The 16,217-nt window shown below is 38.9% G+C and overlaps 1 protein-coding gene across 1 annotated transcript in view; it reads right to left on the bottom strand.

Annotated features, from left to right (window-relative positions):
- Nucleotides 1–4,588: 4,588 nt before the first annotated feature.
- The window catches only part of LOC107982245 (chondroitin sulfate proteoglycan 4), a 34,109-nt gene continuing 22,480 nt past the window's right edge, over nt 4,589–16,217 (bottom strand). The window contains exons 8-10 of the mRNA XM_062972408.1: nt 13,786–13,958; nt 12,551–12,728; nt 4,589–11,249 (exon numbers count right to left, since the gene is read on the bottom strand). Of these exons, the coding sequence (XP_062828478.1) occupies nt 9,193–11,249; nt 12,551–12,728; nt 13,786–13,958 (2,408 nt within the window). The 3' untranslated portion in view covers nt 4,589–9,192. The remainder of the gene's footprint in view (nt 11,250–12,550; nt 12,729–13,785; nt 13,959–16,217) is intronic.

The following is a 16,217-nucleotide window of genomic DNA, read 5'->3' as shown; positions in this document are numbered from 1 at the left end:
CCCCTGTGTGTGTGTGTGCATTTCCCCTACAATATTTGCAAGCCATATATATATATATATATATTCATATCTATCTAGACATGTCTATATATATTTGTGTGTTCATTCCCCCTGTAACATTTGCAAGCCCTATATATAGGTAAGTAAGAATACAGTAGAGTCTCACTTATCCAACATAAACGGGCCGGCAGAACGTTGGATAAGCGAATATGTTGGATAATAAGGAGAGATTGAGGAGAAGCCTATTAAACATGAAATTAAATTATGATTTTACAAATTAAGCACAAAAACATCATATTTAACAACAAATTTGACAGAAAAAGTAGTTCAATATGCAGTAATGCTATGTAGTAATTACTGTATTTATGAATTTAGCACCAAAATATCACGATATATTGAAAACATTGACTACAAAAATGTGTTGGATAATCCAGAACCTTGGATAAGCGAGTGTTGGATAAGTGAGACTCTACTGTATATTCATATCTATCTAGACATCTCTCTTTATATAGATATTTGCTGAGACTTGCAAACATATGAGGGTAAATAAATATATAAAAATAATGTATATGTATGGCTACAGATACACAGGTACATGGATCTATATGTATAAAGGATTTGCAAAGACCTGCAAACATATGAGGGGAAATTCATATATAAAACCTTGCAACGGGTTAATGCCTATATATCTGTAGGCGAGTTTAACAAATATTTCAGGGGAAAATGCTTTCATAAGATTAACGAATATATATTTTTCTTCTTCCTGACTTGCAAGGGTGTCTTTGTCTTTTCAAAACATTCCCTTGATTAAGAGCGAGGGAGGCTTTGCAAAAGAAAACATACTGATAAGGGAGAAGAGAGAAATAGATCACATATTGCAAACAATAGCCTGCAGGCTCTGTTGCTGGCCTTAACCGGATTATAAGCCGGGGGAGACTTTTTCAGCTCATAAATAAGGGCTGAAAAACTTGGCTTATCTTTGAGTATATACGGTAAATAAGTACTGGAAGTATCTTGACGATGGATGCTGATGATGGCAGAAAATGTTTATCCTACAGAATTCTCTGCCTTCTGTTAACCTTTGTGGTATATCCCCTAAAGTTTAATGCTAAACGGGAAGAAGAAATGAGTCGAGAAGAAATTACCTAATAACTGGAAATCCCATTTAATGACATATTTTGAATACACACGTAAGATGGACTTATGCATGTGTATGCTGGTCTGCAACCCTTTGCACACTTTTCAAAACTCTTCCTCCTTCAAAGTCCTGGAGGGCATGCTGCTTCATATCAGTTTGAAGGGAAGAAAGTACAGAAAGGTTTTTTCCTGATACAATTGAAGCAAGAGAATGACCAAGGAGACAGCGGGGCCACTGTTGAGTAAGGATGGGAAAATGCTTACAGATTGCAATTAAAAGGCAAAACTACTCGATACCTATTTTTCAGGGTTTCTTTAAAAGAGAGAACTGTGAGTTTCCAAGTAGCATCGGTGAACTATGCAAGACAAATCAACATCGTTAAGGAGTTAGTTAGGACTATGGAATTAATTCATTTTGGCATCAGTTTAACTACCATGGCTCAATATTATGGAATCATGGGAATTTTGAATCTCAAACTAAATATAGAATAGATGGAAACAGCATTTGATATTCTGTGCTGGTCCGGCCTCATCTGGACTGTGTTCAGTTCACATTTTTAAAAGAATATATAGAATTTCCAGATAGGGAAGGGTGAAAAGAATTATGGGAAACAAAATATATGATGAGGTGATGTTGAAGGAGCTTGGCATTTTCAGCTTGGTTAAGGGATCAAGGGCTGCCACAAAAAGGAAAGTAAAGGCTTATTCTCTGCTGCCTCAAAGTGTAGAACTAAATCTAATGGTCTGAGGTTACATGACTGTAGATATTTGATAGAACATCAGAAGAAAATCTTGACGGTAAGAGATGCTCCACAATAGACCCAATTGCCTAGTGCGGTGGTGGGGTCTGCAAGTTACAACTCTGCTATTTGCTGCGACTTCTCATATTTTTATTACTTCTCTCTTTTTAAAACTACATATGCATGGTTTCTAAATGTGTGTTATGAAACACATTTAAATACCTGTAAAAGTTCATGCATACACATACATGCACTTTGGCTTTGCAGTGATGATCTAGCTTTGCAGGGATGATCAGATGCAGCCAGCTATTCAACATCCTTCAGCCAGGAGACTGGCCCTGACTTCCAGGGCTATCAAATCGAAGCTTTGTTTATAAGACAAATCATTGTAAGAAATGAGTGCATGAGTACTGTCCACTTGCACTGAGTAGGTTGTGGTGCAATTTATCATATAATCACTATTTTTGCCATCTAATCATAGTGGGTTTACCATATCCATATGAGCCCACAGTAGTGCAATGGGTTAAACTCTTGTGCTGGCAGGGCTGCTGGGCAGTTCAAATCCGTGGAGCGGGGTGAACTCCCATCTGTCAGCTCCAGCTTACCATGAGAGAAGCCTCCCACAGGATGGTAAAACACCCGGGCGTCCCCTGGGCAATGTCCTTGCAGATGGCCAATTCTCTCACACCAGAAGCAACTTGCAGTTTCTTAAGTCACTCCTGACATGGAAAAAACCCATATCCATAGGGTTTAGTTCCAAGACCCACCACAGATATAGAAAAATGGGACTGATCATGCCCCATATTATTAAATGATGGTGGCATAAACAAGAATAATTCAGCATGTCCACATTCATCTTGCCACTATGTTCTAATATGGGATGCAGCAACTCATGGTTGCTGAAAAATGTGGGCAGATTGCACAGATCTGGATGGCTAATATAATAAATATTTCAAAGCAAAATATACTAATATACTTATTTTGCCATTTTAGTCAGTAGTGCATTTTCTTTTTTCTGATAAAGCTTAAGTGGCCACCCAACATTCATAATATCCATAACCCGTGTTGAATTACTATGTGTTATACATGGAGTTTAACATCAATAACAGCAAATTCCACACATTTCATCTAGCTTTTCAGTCATTTGTTTCCTTTTCAAGAAGTTTGAAAAACATCCAGCAAAGCTCCGTTCCAGTTCTTAATCTGCTCTGTCCCTTTTCCTCCAGTCTTGCATGAGACTTAAGACTCCCATACTGTGCGAGGTCAAGGAAACTGTTACTCAGCTTAAACCTTTCAACTTGCATACAAACAGCTTAATCAGCGGTTACTGTGGGTTTCTCTCTCTCTTTCCAGTAGGTATAATGTAATGTGACAAAGGAAGAAGGAAACAAATCTTGAAGTGGGGGAAATGCGCATTCTGAAGAAAAAGATTTCACCACAGAGCTGTTTCTCACAAACAGTTTCATAGCCAGGGGTTTCTCAGATTGCAGTGAAAGAAGGCTTTGTGCTGTAAATTAACTTTATTGGCAGTTCTGGAAGGAACTGCTGGTTTCATTTCATTTTGAAACTCTGTTTTGATTAATACAGTATCCATTTTCTGTGTTTGGATAGTTGTTTTCAGCAAGTCAAAAACATGCCTTGACTGTATTCGGTCTAACAGAAGGTAGAGATGGTGCGGAAGATATATGTTTTGTTCAAAGAAGAGCTGGTGTTGCTTTGGCAAGTTTACAGTGAAGCATGGAATGTACTTCCTTGTAAGTATCCTTAAGACTTAAATGTTTCATGACACTGTAGCAATGATCCCTAATTGTTCCTGGCTTGGAACTCGAGACAAAATGGAAAATTCCACTATGAATCCATGATATAGCCCTTTGTCTTTAAATAGTCACACAATATGTCAACGGGTTAGTAATTTACACAGACATGAAAGAGGAAGCTATCAGGAGCTGTAATGTCAGTTCCTATTGTCACCCAGCCCAGCAAGGACTCTGGGACAGTGTAAATTTCAACTCCACCCACCTCCCATTATTCTCCTGGCCTGCATATATACCTCCAGAACTGAATTAAGAAAATGGTTTGCTTTACATGATCAACCATAGTCCAAAAACATCTATGGTATAGGGTTTGGTACTATCCATAGTTTCAAGTTTCCACATGAGGTCTTTGGAGCATATGCCCCCATGGATAAGGGAGGAAAGGATTCTTCTTCTTCTTCTTCTTCTTCTTCTTCCTCTTCCTCTTCCGTTATCACTCATGGCCAAGTATGCTGCCTTCCAAGTGTAGTCTTGGCAGTGGGTCCATGAGTGACTGTAGAGACCTATTCTAGATCCGCATGTTCTTTCACAGTGAGGACGATTTCCAGATGGAAGGCCGATCAACAATGGTTGACTTAATGTGGCATCCTCTTGGCACATTTCTCCCTTTTGCCCTCAATTAGGGCCTCTTCAAAATCCACAGGATTTTGGTAACAGCTGACTTCCAGCTAGAACGCTTGAGGGCCAGGGCTTCCCAGTTCCTAGTGGCTTTGCCACAGTATTAAAGGTTAGCTTTAAGTGCATCTTTAATGTTTTATACTACCTAGTGCTTATGGGAGCTGCAGTTCAATAATACCTGGAAAGCCAAACTCTGCTCTGTACTAAGATGCCATTATCCAAAAAAGGTATCTCAGAACAATGGAAGTCCAGACAAAGAACCATCTAGTAGGCTCCTCATCCTGACTTAGCCTTCTTTTATTTCTCTCTCATGATCCCTTTCAAAACAAAATATTTGCACAATCCTATGCATGACAGTTATGAAGGCCTACAAATGATTTTGGATCACAACTCCAAACAATATAGACACCAATGTCTGTAGGGTTGTGTGGTTGATTTCCTGATGGAGACATGTTGCATTAATTTTCAAGCATGTTTAATAAGTATGACAGAGAAAGAAACATCCCCTTCCTGCTTGATCTATTTAAGGCAGTGGTTCCCAACCTTTTTTTTTTTTGACCAGGGACCACTTTGACCAGGGACTATGCTCCAACATTAGTACCAAAAGGGTTGCAAATCAGTTTTTGGTTGGCTTTAGATTTGATTTGCTTATTTGGGGTGCTGATTCAGAAAATCATAGAATCATAGAACAATAGAGTTGGAAGAGACCTCATGGGCTATCCAGTCCAACCCCCTGCCAAGAAGCAGAAAATCGCATTCAAAGCACTATCCAATCGTACTGGATAGACCCCATCAGCTCTAGTTGCTGAGACAGAACATATGCCATCTGGTAGTCGTCATCTACTCACCCACAGAAAACCATATTTAATAATCTAGAGCTGATGGGGTTTATCCAATGCAGTTTTCTGAATCAGCACCCCAAATAACACCAGGAGCAGTCCTAAAAACGAAGACACCAAGGCGCCTCCGCTTCCAGGTGCCACATGGAATGGCTCTGCTCAGAGGGAGGAGGAGGAGAAGCAGCAGTCAGGAGGCTTGTTGTGCCTTTTGTGGGTAGTCAGTCTCACCCCTCCCAACATTCATGTTGCCTCAGACCTATAAAAGAGTTTTGCGAGACCAGTTGTTCTCATTGCAAAGGTGTAGTAATGGTGAGGCCATATTTTAGTTCATGGGGACCACTGGAGGTCCATGGACCACAGGTTGAGAACCACTGATTTAAGGTAAGATGACCCCATGTTCATACAAAGTCAAACAGCATAAATGTAGACAACTCTCAATAGCACACATAGAGTATACAATACTTCAAATGACTACTTTTAAGCATATATAATATTTGAAAAAGACAAAACAACTTGGCATTATATTTTAAAATCAGATTGCATTTCCACATTACAGATTTGCCTGCCATATATTATTTAGCAGTCGTTATTTTCATGGTACAAAAATATTTTTTAAACTTCTGCAATCACAATTCAGTGCTGTAAATTCAGTAGTATTTATAAAGCAAATGCTATTTAACATCCATTAAAAAAAGTTTAAAAGTGAGAGGCACAATCCATCCAGCATGAGGCAACTTTTGATTTGTCAAATGGTTACTTCTTGAAATAAAAATTGTATCTGACTAAGCAGATGACCATCAAAGAGCATACCTGTCTATATGTACTGGTATTTTATCAGACACAGATCTCTGTGCAACTGACTAAATGACTAAACTGTGTAAACGAAAAGGACATTATTTGGAATGGATTATTTTGGATATTTTTGACATTGTAGTTTTGATTCATAATTTTATTCACCATTTTGCAATTGTACACCATTTTCCTTTTAGTAAATGGTATATAGATATCTTGAACCAGCATGATATAGTGGTTTGAATGTTGGCATCTCTGGAGACTAGGGTTCAATTTCCTGCTTGGCCATACAAACCTACTGGGTGACATTGAGTGAGTCACACACTCTCAGCCCCAAAATATCCCATGGCAGGATTACCTGGGGGCCGTCAGAAGTCAGAAATGACTTGAAGGCACACAACAACAATATAGATTTGTAAGCTAAAATAGAAAACATACAAATATGATTCTGTACCTTTTAAAGCTTAATGCAAATATGCAAGTATGTATATACATTGCTCAAGAGTAAGGACATAGTTGGATCCTTCAGCTGAACTGTGAAGAGAAACATTGCCCAGAACAATCTTTAGAAAAGATACTTGCAAATATGCAACAGTGCGATTTCAACCCAAGTAGAATGAAGTCATACACAGACTGTTCTTCTGGGTTTTTTTAATAGTTATTTTAAGGCTGACTCAGCTTTTGAATTACCAAGCTGAAAATAGCCGAATACCCCTAATAAATCTCCCCCACTCCCTTTACACTTCCTAGGAAAATTTGTAAATATGTATGATGCTTGGAATATTAGTAGCTAGGCTAGTTGCTGATTTTTCATAGATGTAATTAGTTGTTTATTCACATTGATGCGGGGTTTGGTGTGATTTTTTTTAATTATTTTTTTTGGTTTCAGTAAACATGATGAAGAAATGTTGTGACTGGGCCATTTTTCTCCTTGGATACACAGACCTTCTGCTGAACCTACTGCCTTCCAAATGAATCAGTTCTCTTTGTGCTGTCTGGGCAGAATTTGGGCCTGACTTGACACTACTGAAGAAGATATGTTTCTCTAGACGAAACCACAAACATGAAGATATTGCTGTAGACTGGCCGGCAGCCATATAGCTTTGCTGTATGGATGAGAGTTGAAGCATATCTTTTAGAACAATACTCTGCCTGATGCTCAAGCCTTACACTTTGTGATAAAAACATGGGGGGGAAACTTTAATGTTTAAAGTAGCAACTGTCCTATGGCATCCACTTCAAGTGCTCAAGAGAATAATAGGTTTCTTGCTCATTGACTTAGACAAATAGCTGTCAAAATAATCACAGCTTTGTTTGTTTTAGCTTTTGTCTTCCAACTGTGCAAAGGTCAAAATGACATGGTAGAGATTAGCAACTTCTCCATTATTTGCAGAGAAAATAAACATCCTCATCTTTTTGAAAGCATGCAGAATTACAGTTTGAGATATGATGTAACATTACTGATATAATTATGTTTTTAAGATATATATATATATATATATATATATATATATATATAGCATAGAAACATGTGCATACACTCTCAGTTCATTGAAGAAGTAATAAAAGCTTCTACACATACAGTGTTTTGAGTCAAAAATTGCATAATTATTCATGGAACTCTCTAAGCTTAAAATATACATAGAAGGCACAGTATGCAAAGCAGCAAGTACTAGTAGAAAAAATGGAAATCAAAGATACAGAATGGGGGACGCCTGGCTTGACAGCAGTGTGTGCGAAAAAGACCTTGGAGTCCTCATGGACAACAAGTTAAACATGAGCCAACAATGTGATGCGGCTGCTAAAAAAGCCAATGGGATTCTGGCCTGCATCAATAGGGGAATAGCATCTAGATCCAGGGAAGTTATGCTCCCCCTCTATTCTGCCTTGGTCAGACCACACCTGGAATACTGTGTCCAATTTTGGGCACCACAGTTGAAGGGAGATGTTGACAAGCTGGAAAGCGTCCAGAGGAGGGCGACTAAAATGATTAAGGGTCTGGAGAACAAGCCCTATGAGGAGCGGCTTAAAGAGCTGGGCATGTTTAGCCTTCAGAAGAGAAGGCTGAGAGGAGACATGATAGCCATGTACAAATATGTGAAGGGAAGTCATAGGGAAGAGGGAGCAAGCTTGTTTTCTGCTGCCCTGCAGACTAGGACACGGAACAATGGTTTCAAACTACAGGAAAGGAGATTCCACCTGAACATCAGGAAGAACTTCCTCACTGTGAGAGCTGTTCGACAGTGGAACTCTCTCCCCGGGGCCGTGGTGGAGGCTCCTTCCTTGGAGGCTTTTAAGCAGAGGCTGGATGGCCATCTGTCGGTGGTGCTTTGAATGCGATTTCCTGCTTCTTAGCAGGGGGTTGGACTAGATGGCCCATGTGGTCTCTTCCAACTCTACTATTCTATGATTCTATGATTCTATGATTCTAGTATAGGGTTAGTCAGAACATAACCAAAGTTTGGAAAAGTTGGTTTTAGGAACTGTAGTTCCCAGAATGCCATAGTCAACATGACCCCTTTAGTACTGTCTCTCTAGACACATTCTTGGAGTTTCAGGCCAAAAAGGTAAGTCTGGCAAGAATCTTCGTGTAAATAAAAGTCTTCTTTAGATGTCCCACTCAACAAAGAAAGGGCAAGTATGAAAAGCGAAGATGAAATGTATAGAGGTATTAGTGTGGGGCCACTGTTGATTGTTCTGCACCCTCTACTCACATCAAAATGTCCTATTTGGGCACAAAGGCTAAAATAGGCCTAAATTTGTTTCAAGATTTGTTGTACTGCACAGTTTGGGCTTTTCGGGTTATCAGTCAATGGTAAGGGCTGTGGCTGTACCAATTCTATGACTAAATTTAGGACAACGCCCAAACCATACAATCTGACATAACTTAATGGTAACTTTCTATCCCCAACGGTATGCATAAACTGTATAACCTAGAAGCTTCCAGGAACAGCGATTTGCCTTTTAAATAGATTGCACCACCCCCTCTCCAGTGTTTAACATTGTAAAAACTACCTAATTTTTCGAAAAGCAGAAATTGACTCCTGGCCACTTTTGGGTTTGTCTTCTGTTTCTCCCATTTGGGGGCCTTTTTTGGCAGTCTATGTGACTCTTATCCCATCTTCAGGATTCCGCAGGCAAAAAACTGGCCCCAGGAACCACCAAAGCTGCCCATTCTTGAATTAGGGAATGCGATACATTCACTCAAAATATATGCATTTCCTAAAGAGTTGCCAAATGCTTACACATTCTCTATACCCAGTACTGACTGCGTTTCAAAGTCGGATTGGTTGTGCGACAGTGCTGGATCATTTCTGGGTCAAGTTTGGACCAGCTGCTTTGCAGAAGTCCTTCTGTAGCTTGAGAGGCTGGAGTTGGAGTAACAGACACTGGCTGAAGCTGCTCCTGCCTGAAGGCCGAGAATGGAAAAGCTGTTCCTTTGCTTGTGTCTTTTAACAAGGGTGTCACTGTGACTGTAGGAACAGTTAGGCTCCTTTCAGAAGAAAACCCTGGGCTACTAAGAGCTGCCGGTGACTTTTCTGCCATGAGAGATTTGGCCTTCTTTGGTTTGTGACATATTAGGAAGATACAAACAGCAACAGCAACCACAATAAATAAAGCAGTTACAGATGCAAGAGGAATAACGATGAACAGCCAGTTATTGCTAGGCAGGGACTGATCCCTAGTGGTTCTGGCCCTTGTTTTCATTGTGGTCTCAGCCCAAACAGAGTTGTCTCTTGCAGATTCCTCAATATACATTGCTTCTCTGTCTTTCAGATGCACCCAGTGGTTTTGGTTGTGCCGCTGAGTTTGTGCTGGTGCTTCAGTATATGTGTCTTTCCTTGGAAAGACATCAGGTTCATTTTTTGTAATGGTATAACTCTTTAAAATATTTGTGCTGGTTAAAAGAGGCGCTTCGGAAGTAACCATCTGGAGTAACGAAGGATTATGTGGCAATATGGCATAATGAAATTGACCTATAGCAGGCTGCACACTGTTTGCTCGAAGTATAAAGGTGAAGGAATCATTGAGCATATCAACACCTGTCATATTGGCATGTGCTTCAAGAAACACAACACCTCTGTCAAGGTCACTTTGAGTGAACACAACTGATCTTTCAGCTTTAACGCTCCTCAATGGCCTCTTTAACACTCTTCCATAAAGGGGGGAAACAATTATTTCAAATTCAGGATTGCTGTCTGTTAGATTTGCTAATTCTGTGGCATTCAAGTCACTTGCTTTGAGTTTGTAGGCCACACAATTTGAAATGTTCAAGTCATGAACCATTCGCACAAAGGGCTGTACTGTAATATTCAAAACCTGTCCTGTTAGGTTGCTGTCCAAGGTGAACACCATGAATTCCATTGTATCTCTAATGACAGTGGGGTCTGTCATATAATATGACAGTCTTCCTGTGTCTATGTCTGCTTGTTGAAACATGGTTATCTGTTCATTGCCAATCCGAAGATGTCCATACTTGGGGGGTTTAGTTACTTCATACATGATCTCAGTATTTTTCCCATTTGTTGCTCCTGAAAGTTGTAGGTTTGTAATTGTAACAGTGTTTTGTCCCTGTGTAAGGACCACCTCCATTAGATTGACCAAGGTGACTGACATGGGAGTCACTTCAACACTAAAGAGTTTGTACAGTGGACGATGTTTTCCATCTGTTACACTAAAGTAAAAAGCTCCAGATGAAGAACTTCCATCTTGAACAAACAAAACTTTGCTGCCATCAACATCTGCTTGTGTGAATTCTTTGATGGATTCACTGAGATGATTCCAGAATGCTAAATAACCATTTTGGGGATTACTTATGATAGTATATTTGATCTCTTCTGGTGTGTTATCTAAGTCTTCCACTTTCAGGTTTTCTGGTCCTAGAACTGCTGTATCCCCTTGTAGAACATTCAAATGAAGTCTTTTTGTCTTCAGTTCTGGTACTTGGTCATTCACTGGCACAACAGTGATATTAAATAACTCTTCTAAAACACCAGAATCTGTTTTTGCTGTGGATCTGCCCTTCTGATTTAGCCACACAGCAAATAAGAACTGGTCGCTGAGTGATTCGGAATCATCATGCACATAGGTGATTCCAAATTTGTTAACAATGTACTGGGAGAAATTAGGCTTTTCCCTTGAAATGTTTCTTTCTCCCACAACAATTCTCCCATGTTGAGGCAATATGACAACTTCATACCATACTTCAAACATGGAACGCTGGGCCTCAGGTAATTTGTAGAGCAGGTTTGAACCATCCAGGTTAGTTTTGTCAATTGTAACCTGGCCTCCCTCCTGTACAACAGCACCTGTGAAAAGAAAAGAAAAAATTATTAAAGCATTAATTGGCAGGAAGAATAAATCATGATTTGTTTTTTTAAAAGATCACAGGTTTCAAGCCATTTTCTTATCCAAAGCAGAAAACAAAATGCCATTGCCTTTCCATATATAGTATTCAACCATTTGGGTAACTGACAACTGATAAAAAAATATCCTTGTGGTATACAGCAGGGCAAGCAGATAGCTTGTGTGGCACAGACAGAATTCTAGATAAAGCAGATGAAAGGAATTATGAAACCACGCCTTCGGTATCTGCCATCTGAGTCAGCTGCCCCACTATAGGGAACCTTTTGTCCTTCAGATATTTTGGACTACAAGTCCCACAATCTCTTTTTGTCCACACTGACTGGTGCTTCTGAACTTTTGCTGAGGTTCCAAAGTATGCAGAGGACCAAATATTACCTCTCTGTGGTTTACGCAATGAATAGGAAAACACAACCTTCCCCTGAGTTCTAACTATCCAAGGCAAGTGATTTCTGGCAACACTACCAGGGGATTATGTTCTTCCTGAATGGAAATCAGAAAAAATGAGGAAACAGAGAAAGAAGAAGCGAGAACCTGAATAATTGTTGGGAATTGTGGATTAGAATGAAAACACCTAGCTTGTCAATGGAATGTCAGATTGTTTAACACATATATATGTTGGAGTTGAGTTGAGAAAGTTGAGTGTTTCAATGGGCAAATACACCATTGAAATCAGAGCTGGGACACATACACACTACACAGTTATAGCATTATTATCCCACTTCAACTGCCTTAGGTCCATCTTACCAAATTTGTAGTTTGGTGAAGCTCTAGACCACTTTGGCTGTGGAGTCCAAATGTCCCTCAGTGAACTGTGATTCCCAAAATTCTAGAAGAAGGAACCATAGCAGTCACAGTGGAAAACAGTGCTTTAATTCTGTAGTTTTGAATGGGTCCCAGAAAATGTTGGGTTCCAACTACTGTACCCATATGATATTTTAAATAATCTCTTCTTTTATCAAAGTATTTAACCCACTGCTGTGGACATGCTTTTACAAAAGAGCACCTAAGCTTCTCATACTTAAATGATTCCTCCATATTTTCATCTAAGCACTTCCAGTATTCATCCCGGGCTTCCCAGCACACCTTCCTTTCCTTCATTGACAGCACTGACATTTCTTTGAGAAGTTGCTTTTTTCAATGAAGCCCACATCTCAGTGTTGTTTTGAGGTTAAAAAAAGCATAATCCCATGTGGAGCTGCCCTGAGTTCTTTGAAGAGATACAAATGTTAAAAGGTTGTTTTACCTGTGTTTGCCAATAGCTGGCTATTTTGGCCATGTCCTTGATAAGATATATTGATGTGAAATACTTGAGGACCCAGGACAGCTGGTGGGGAGGAGATGGTAAAGGTAAAATAATCTTGGGCATCCCAATCAACTGCTTCCTTATTTGCATGTTCATAGATGACTATCCCTTTATCCACCTTTTCAAAGGAAAACAGAAATGAATACTCAGGTTTCAGTTAAATCTTTGGTCTACAGAAAAGAATTACATCATATATGGACTTTGGCCAAACCTCAGGGTTAAAACCTATAATCCTGTAAAAGTGCGGTGGTAACTCAATAACCACAAAACTTTAATTCTGTGTGTAAACCAAGAGATTTGCCCTCAGGCTAGTTAACACATTCACTGGATCACAGAAACAATCACTGGGAGACCTTGGAGGCCAGTTCAAAGGTTGCTCAACAAGTGATTATTTTCAGACCTATTAATCTAGTATGATGAACATAGTTAATGAGGGAGAATCATTCAGAAGTGAGTGTGGTTTTTAATTTTGAGATCATGGTCTCACTTTACATTTTCAAGTAAAGGTACAAATCATAAACATTGGCACAGAGTGGGACTGTAATATGAGTGCTGAATCCATATGTTTTCATGAATGTGGGAATTTGATAGTATTCTGTAAAGTGAAAAAGGTGATGATAACAAAATACAATAAAATTGTGTTTTAATTAAAATAAGATCTAATAATAATGCTGGAGCTCAAATGCAATTACTCATCTCTAGTTGAGATGCATCTATATATAGATTTTCTAATTAGCAGTTAATTCATTTTACCTATTGTTTAAGTCTAAGAAATAGACAGGTTAGGAGTGGGAATTGTGTGGTCCTCAAGATATTGTTGAACCACAGTTTCCAGCTGCTATGACAAACTCATAAGGGTCTCTCATAACAAACAAAAACCTGTTTTTATATCTCTGCTGACATAATTCATCATGATCGTCCACTCCTTTTTCTTTCCTAGGTTTAGTAAATGTTGACATTTACCCAACTCATTTCATATGATGTGCATAGCACATTGTATAATGTGATCCATAGGTAACGTTGGTTCATTTTTATCAAATGCAAGCTGCACAAAATACCTCCCTCTCACAAATCTTGTCATTTCCCCCTCCAATATGTTTTGGGTAGAGAGAGAAAATTAAGAAATATTTTGTAATAGGCATATTAGCAATGCCCACAATCAGACGGACTCTTACCATCAGTTGTGTAAAACTTGAAATATCTTGTGTGCTGTTACCAGAGTACATGCTGATGAGTCTTCCCTTTTGGGGGGGATTTGTAACAGTGAAAAATATTGTTCTGTTTTTTGCCTCAGCCACATCATTGGTGACAGCTTTCAGGCTGTGAGTTGTAATTGTTTTCCTGGAACCTATGCCATGATGACGACAAAGCAGTTTCATGAATGGTTATCACTAAAAACTGGCATTTTCTTTCTTCTACTTCCCTCTCAGCCCTGTCCTGAGCACACAATTGCTTAATACACAGCATCACATTTAAGTCATTCACGTGCAATGCCGTTCTATCTGTTTCTGTTTAGAAATAATTTATACTGAGTCCAGTGGGACTTACTCCCAGATAAATATGCATAGGATTGAAGCCTTAGGCACTTTAAAGTAAAAGCAAGATAGGCAAAGTTGCAGCTATAAAATGACCGCTGATGCCACTACCATTTCTAATAGCATTTCCATATAACAGTGAAAAAAGTGTCAATCATATTTGCATCCATTAAATACATACACTGAACAAAATGTACTTTAAAAGTAAAACAGAGTGGAAGAAGGAAAGCACTATGTTCATAATCTCTTTCCTCAAAATGGTCAAATTTCTATACATCCGAGTAGTGCAACTAAGCAAGTTGTGGCAGGTAAGAGAAGACACAATAACCGTGTTCCTTCTTCCCTCCAGGAAATGGCACAAGTGGATCCAGAGGGAGAGGCAAACAAATGGCAAATAGCATGATAGGTGAGAAGCTGACTGTCACATTTGGCAAGGGTAGCCACTAAGGGTGTTTTGTCAAAGGCCCATCTCCTCCAGTGATATAGGTTTTGCTGGCATAAGTAGAAATAAACAGTCTTCATGAATTTTTCCACTACTCTAAATAACGTTATTCGATTTAGTACATTTGTTAAGTGTCATGTTCAAATGTATTCAAAGCATTCTGTTAAGAAACTTTATTTTCTTTTAGGACACTAATCTAAACAGAGCTGTATCTGATATACTCTACTTAAACAGTTTAATGTTTTGGGTTGTTGTTTATTTTTTGTTTTTTTTCTTTTGTTTTTTGCTGAATTATAATGGTATTATCCCTAAACTTCACTCATGTACTCCTTGCATTGGATATCTATCCTTTCCAAGCTTTGAAAAATTTGCTTTAGTACAAGTACTTGTACATTCTATTGTAGTAAAGGATGCGTTAAGTCTGGTCCAGACCCAACCAGTAGCTTTGCACTGAGCACAAGAAGAGATTGATACATTAGGCCTTCTCCTTCCATGGGGGTTTCGTATGTGGGACCCCCATGAATTTAGAAAAAATACGAATAAAAACACATTTTTTTAAACCTGGGAAACTATCTCCCTAGAAATTCTAGTTCCTCCAGTATGACTCTCCGGCCCCTTTTACGACCCCTTCTGTGCTGCCATATAAAATCCAGATTATCTGCTTTGAATTTGATTATATGCCAGTTCAAAGCAGATCATGTGGATTATCTGATTTGGTAATCTGGATTATATGGCAGTGTAGAAGGGGCCTATGATAATTACCATTTAAAGGGACAAAACAAACTGGAGCTATTAAGTTACTTGTTAATTAACCAGTGATCATAAAGCAACGGGAGGTACAGTGGAATCTAAACCACAATGCATAATTATCCATTTCATCAATAATAAAATAAATGGTTAAAAAGGAAAAGTTATTTGCTGCTATGTCATATGCTCAACAGATGGCAATTGTGCAATGGGTCAAAGAGTCCAAAGAGGAATTCATCCAAATTTATAGAAAAGACAGTGAAAATAAAGTAAGTCAAAAGAAAATATTTTTTAAAACTAGGTCAATGTTTGGAATAAAGAAAAATGACATGCCAACTTATGTTATGTCTTCAAATTGCTTAGCAGCAGTATCTAATCTTGGTGATTTAAATGCATTTTCTTTTGGATGCTTGTAAAACTGCTGGTATTTGTTAACCAGTTTTGTTTTCTACATTTAGCCTAACCATCTTTCTATTGCTTGGAAAAGTTACATTTCTGGACTACAAGTCCCAGAAACTCCTACAATCAATACAAATCCTAACTATGCTGGCTATGAAATTCTGAAGGTTGTAATCAATAAGTAACTTTTCAAAGCTCTTCATTAAAGATTGTGGAGGAGGGATCAATAAAATAGAGAGCCATGGGAAAAATCTAACTATAGTGCTATATTTCACTTTAAATGCTGTGGCAACATCCCATGGAATCCTGGAATTTGCAGTTTAGGGAGGAGCGTTTGGCTTTAACTTTAGTGCAGTGGTTCTCAACCTGTGGGTCCCCAGGTATTTTGGCCCACAACTCCCAGAAATCTCAGCCAGTTTACCAGCTGTTAGGATTTCTGGGACTTGAAGGCCAAAACATCTGGGGAACCACCGCTTACCAAAGA

This window comes from Anolis carolinensis, chromosome 2 (assembly GCF_035594765.1).
Source record: "Anolis carolinensis isolate JA03-04 chromosome 2, rAnoCar3.1.pri, whole genome shotgun sequence".
NCBI classification, from domain to species: domain Eukaryota; kingdom Metazoa; phylum Chordata; class Lepidosauria; order Squamata; family Dactyloidae; genus Anolis; species Anolis carolinensis.
This window is presented reverse-complemented; position numbering and strand designations above follow the sequence as displayed.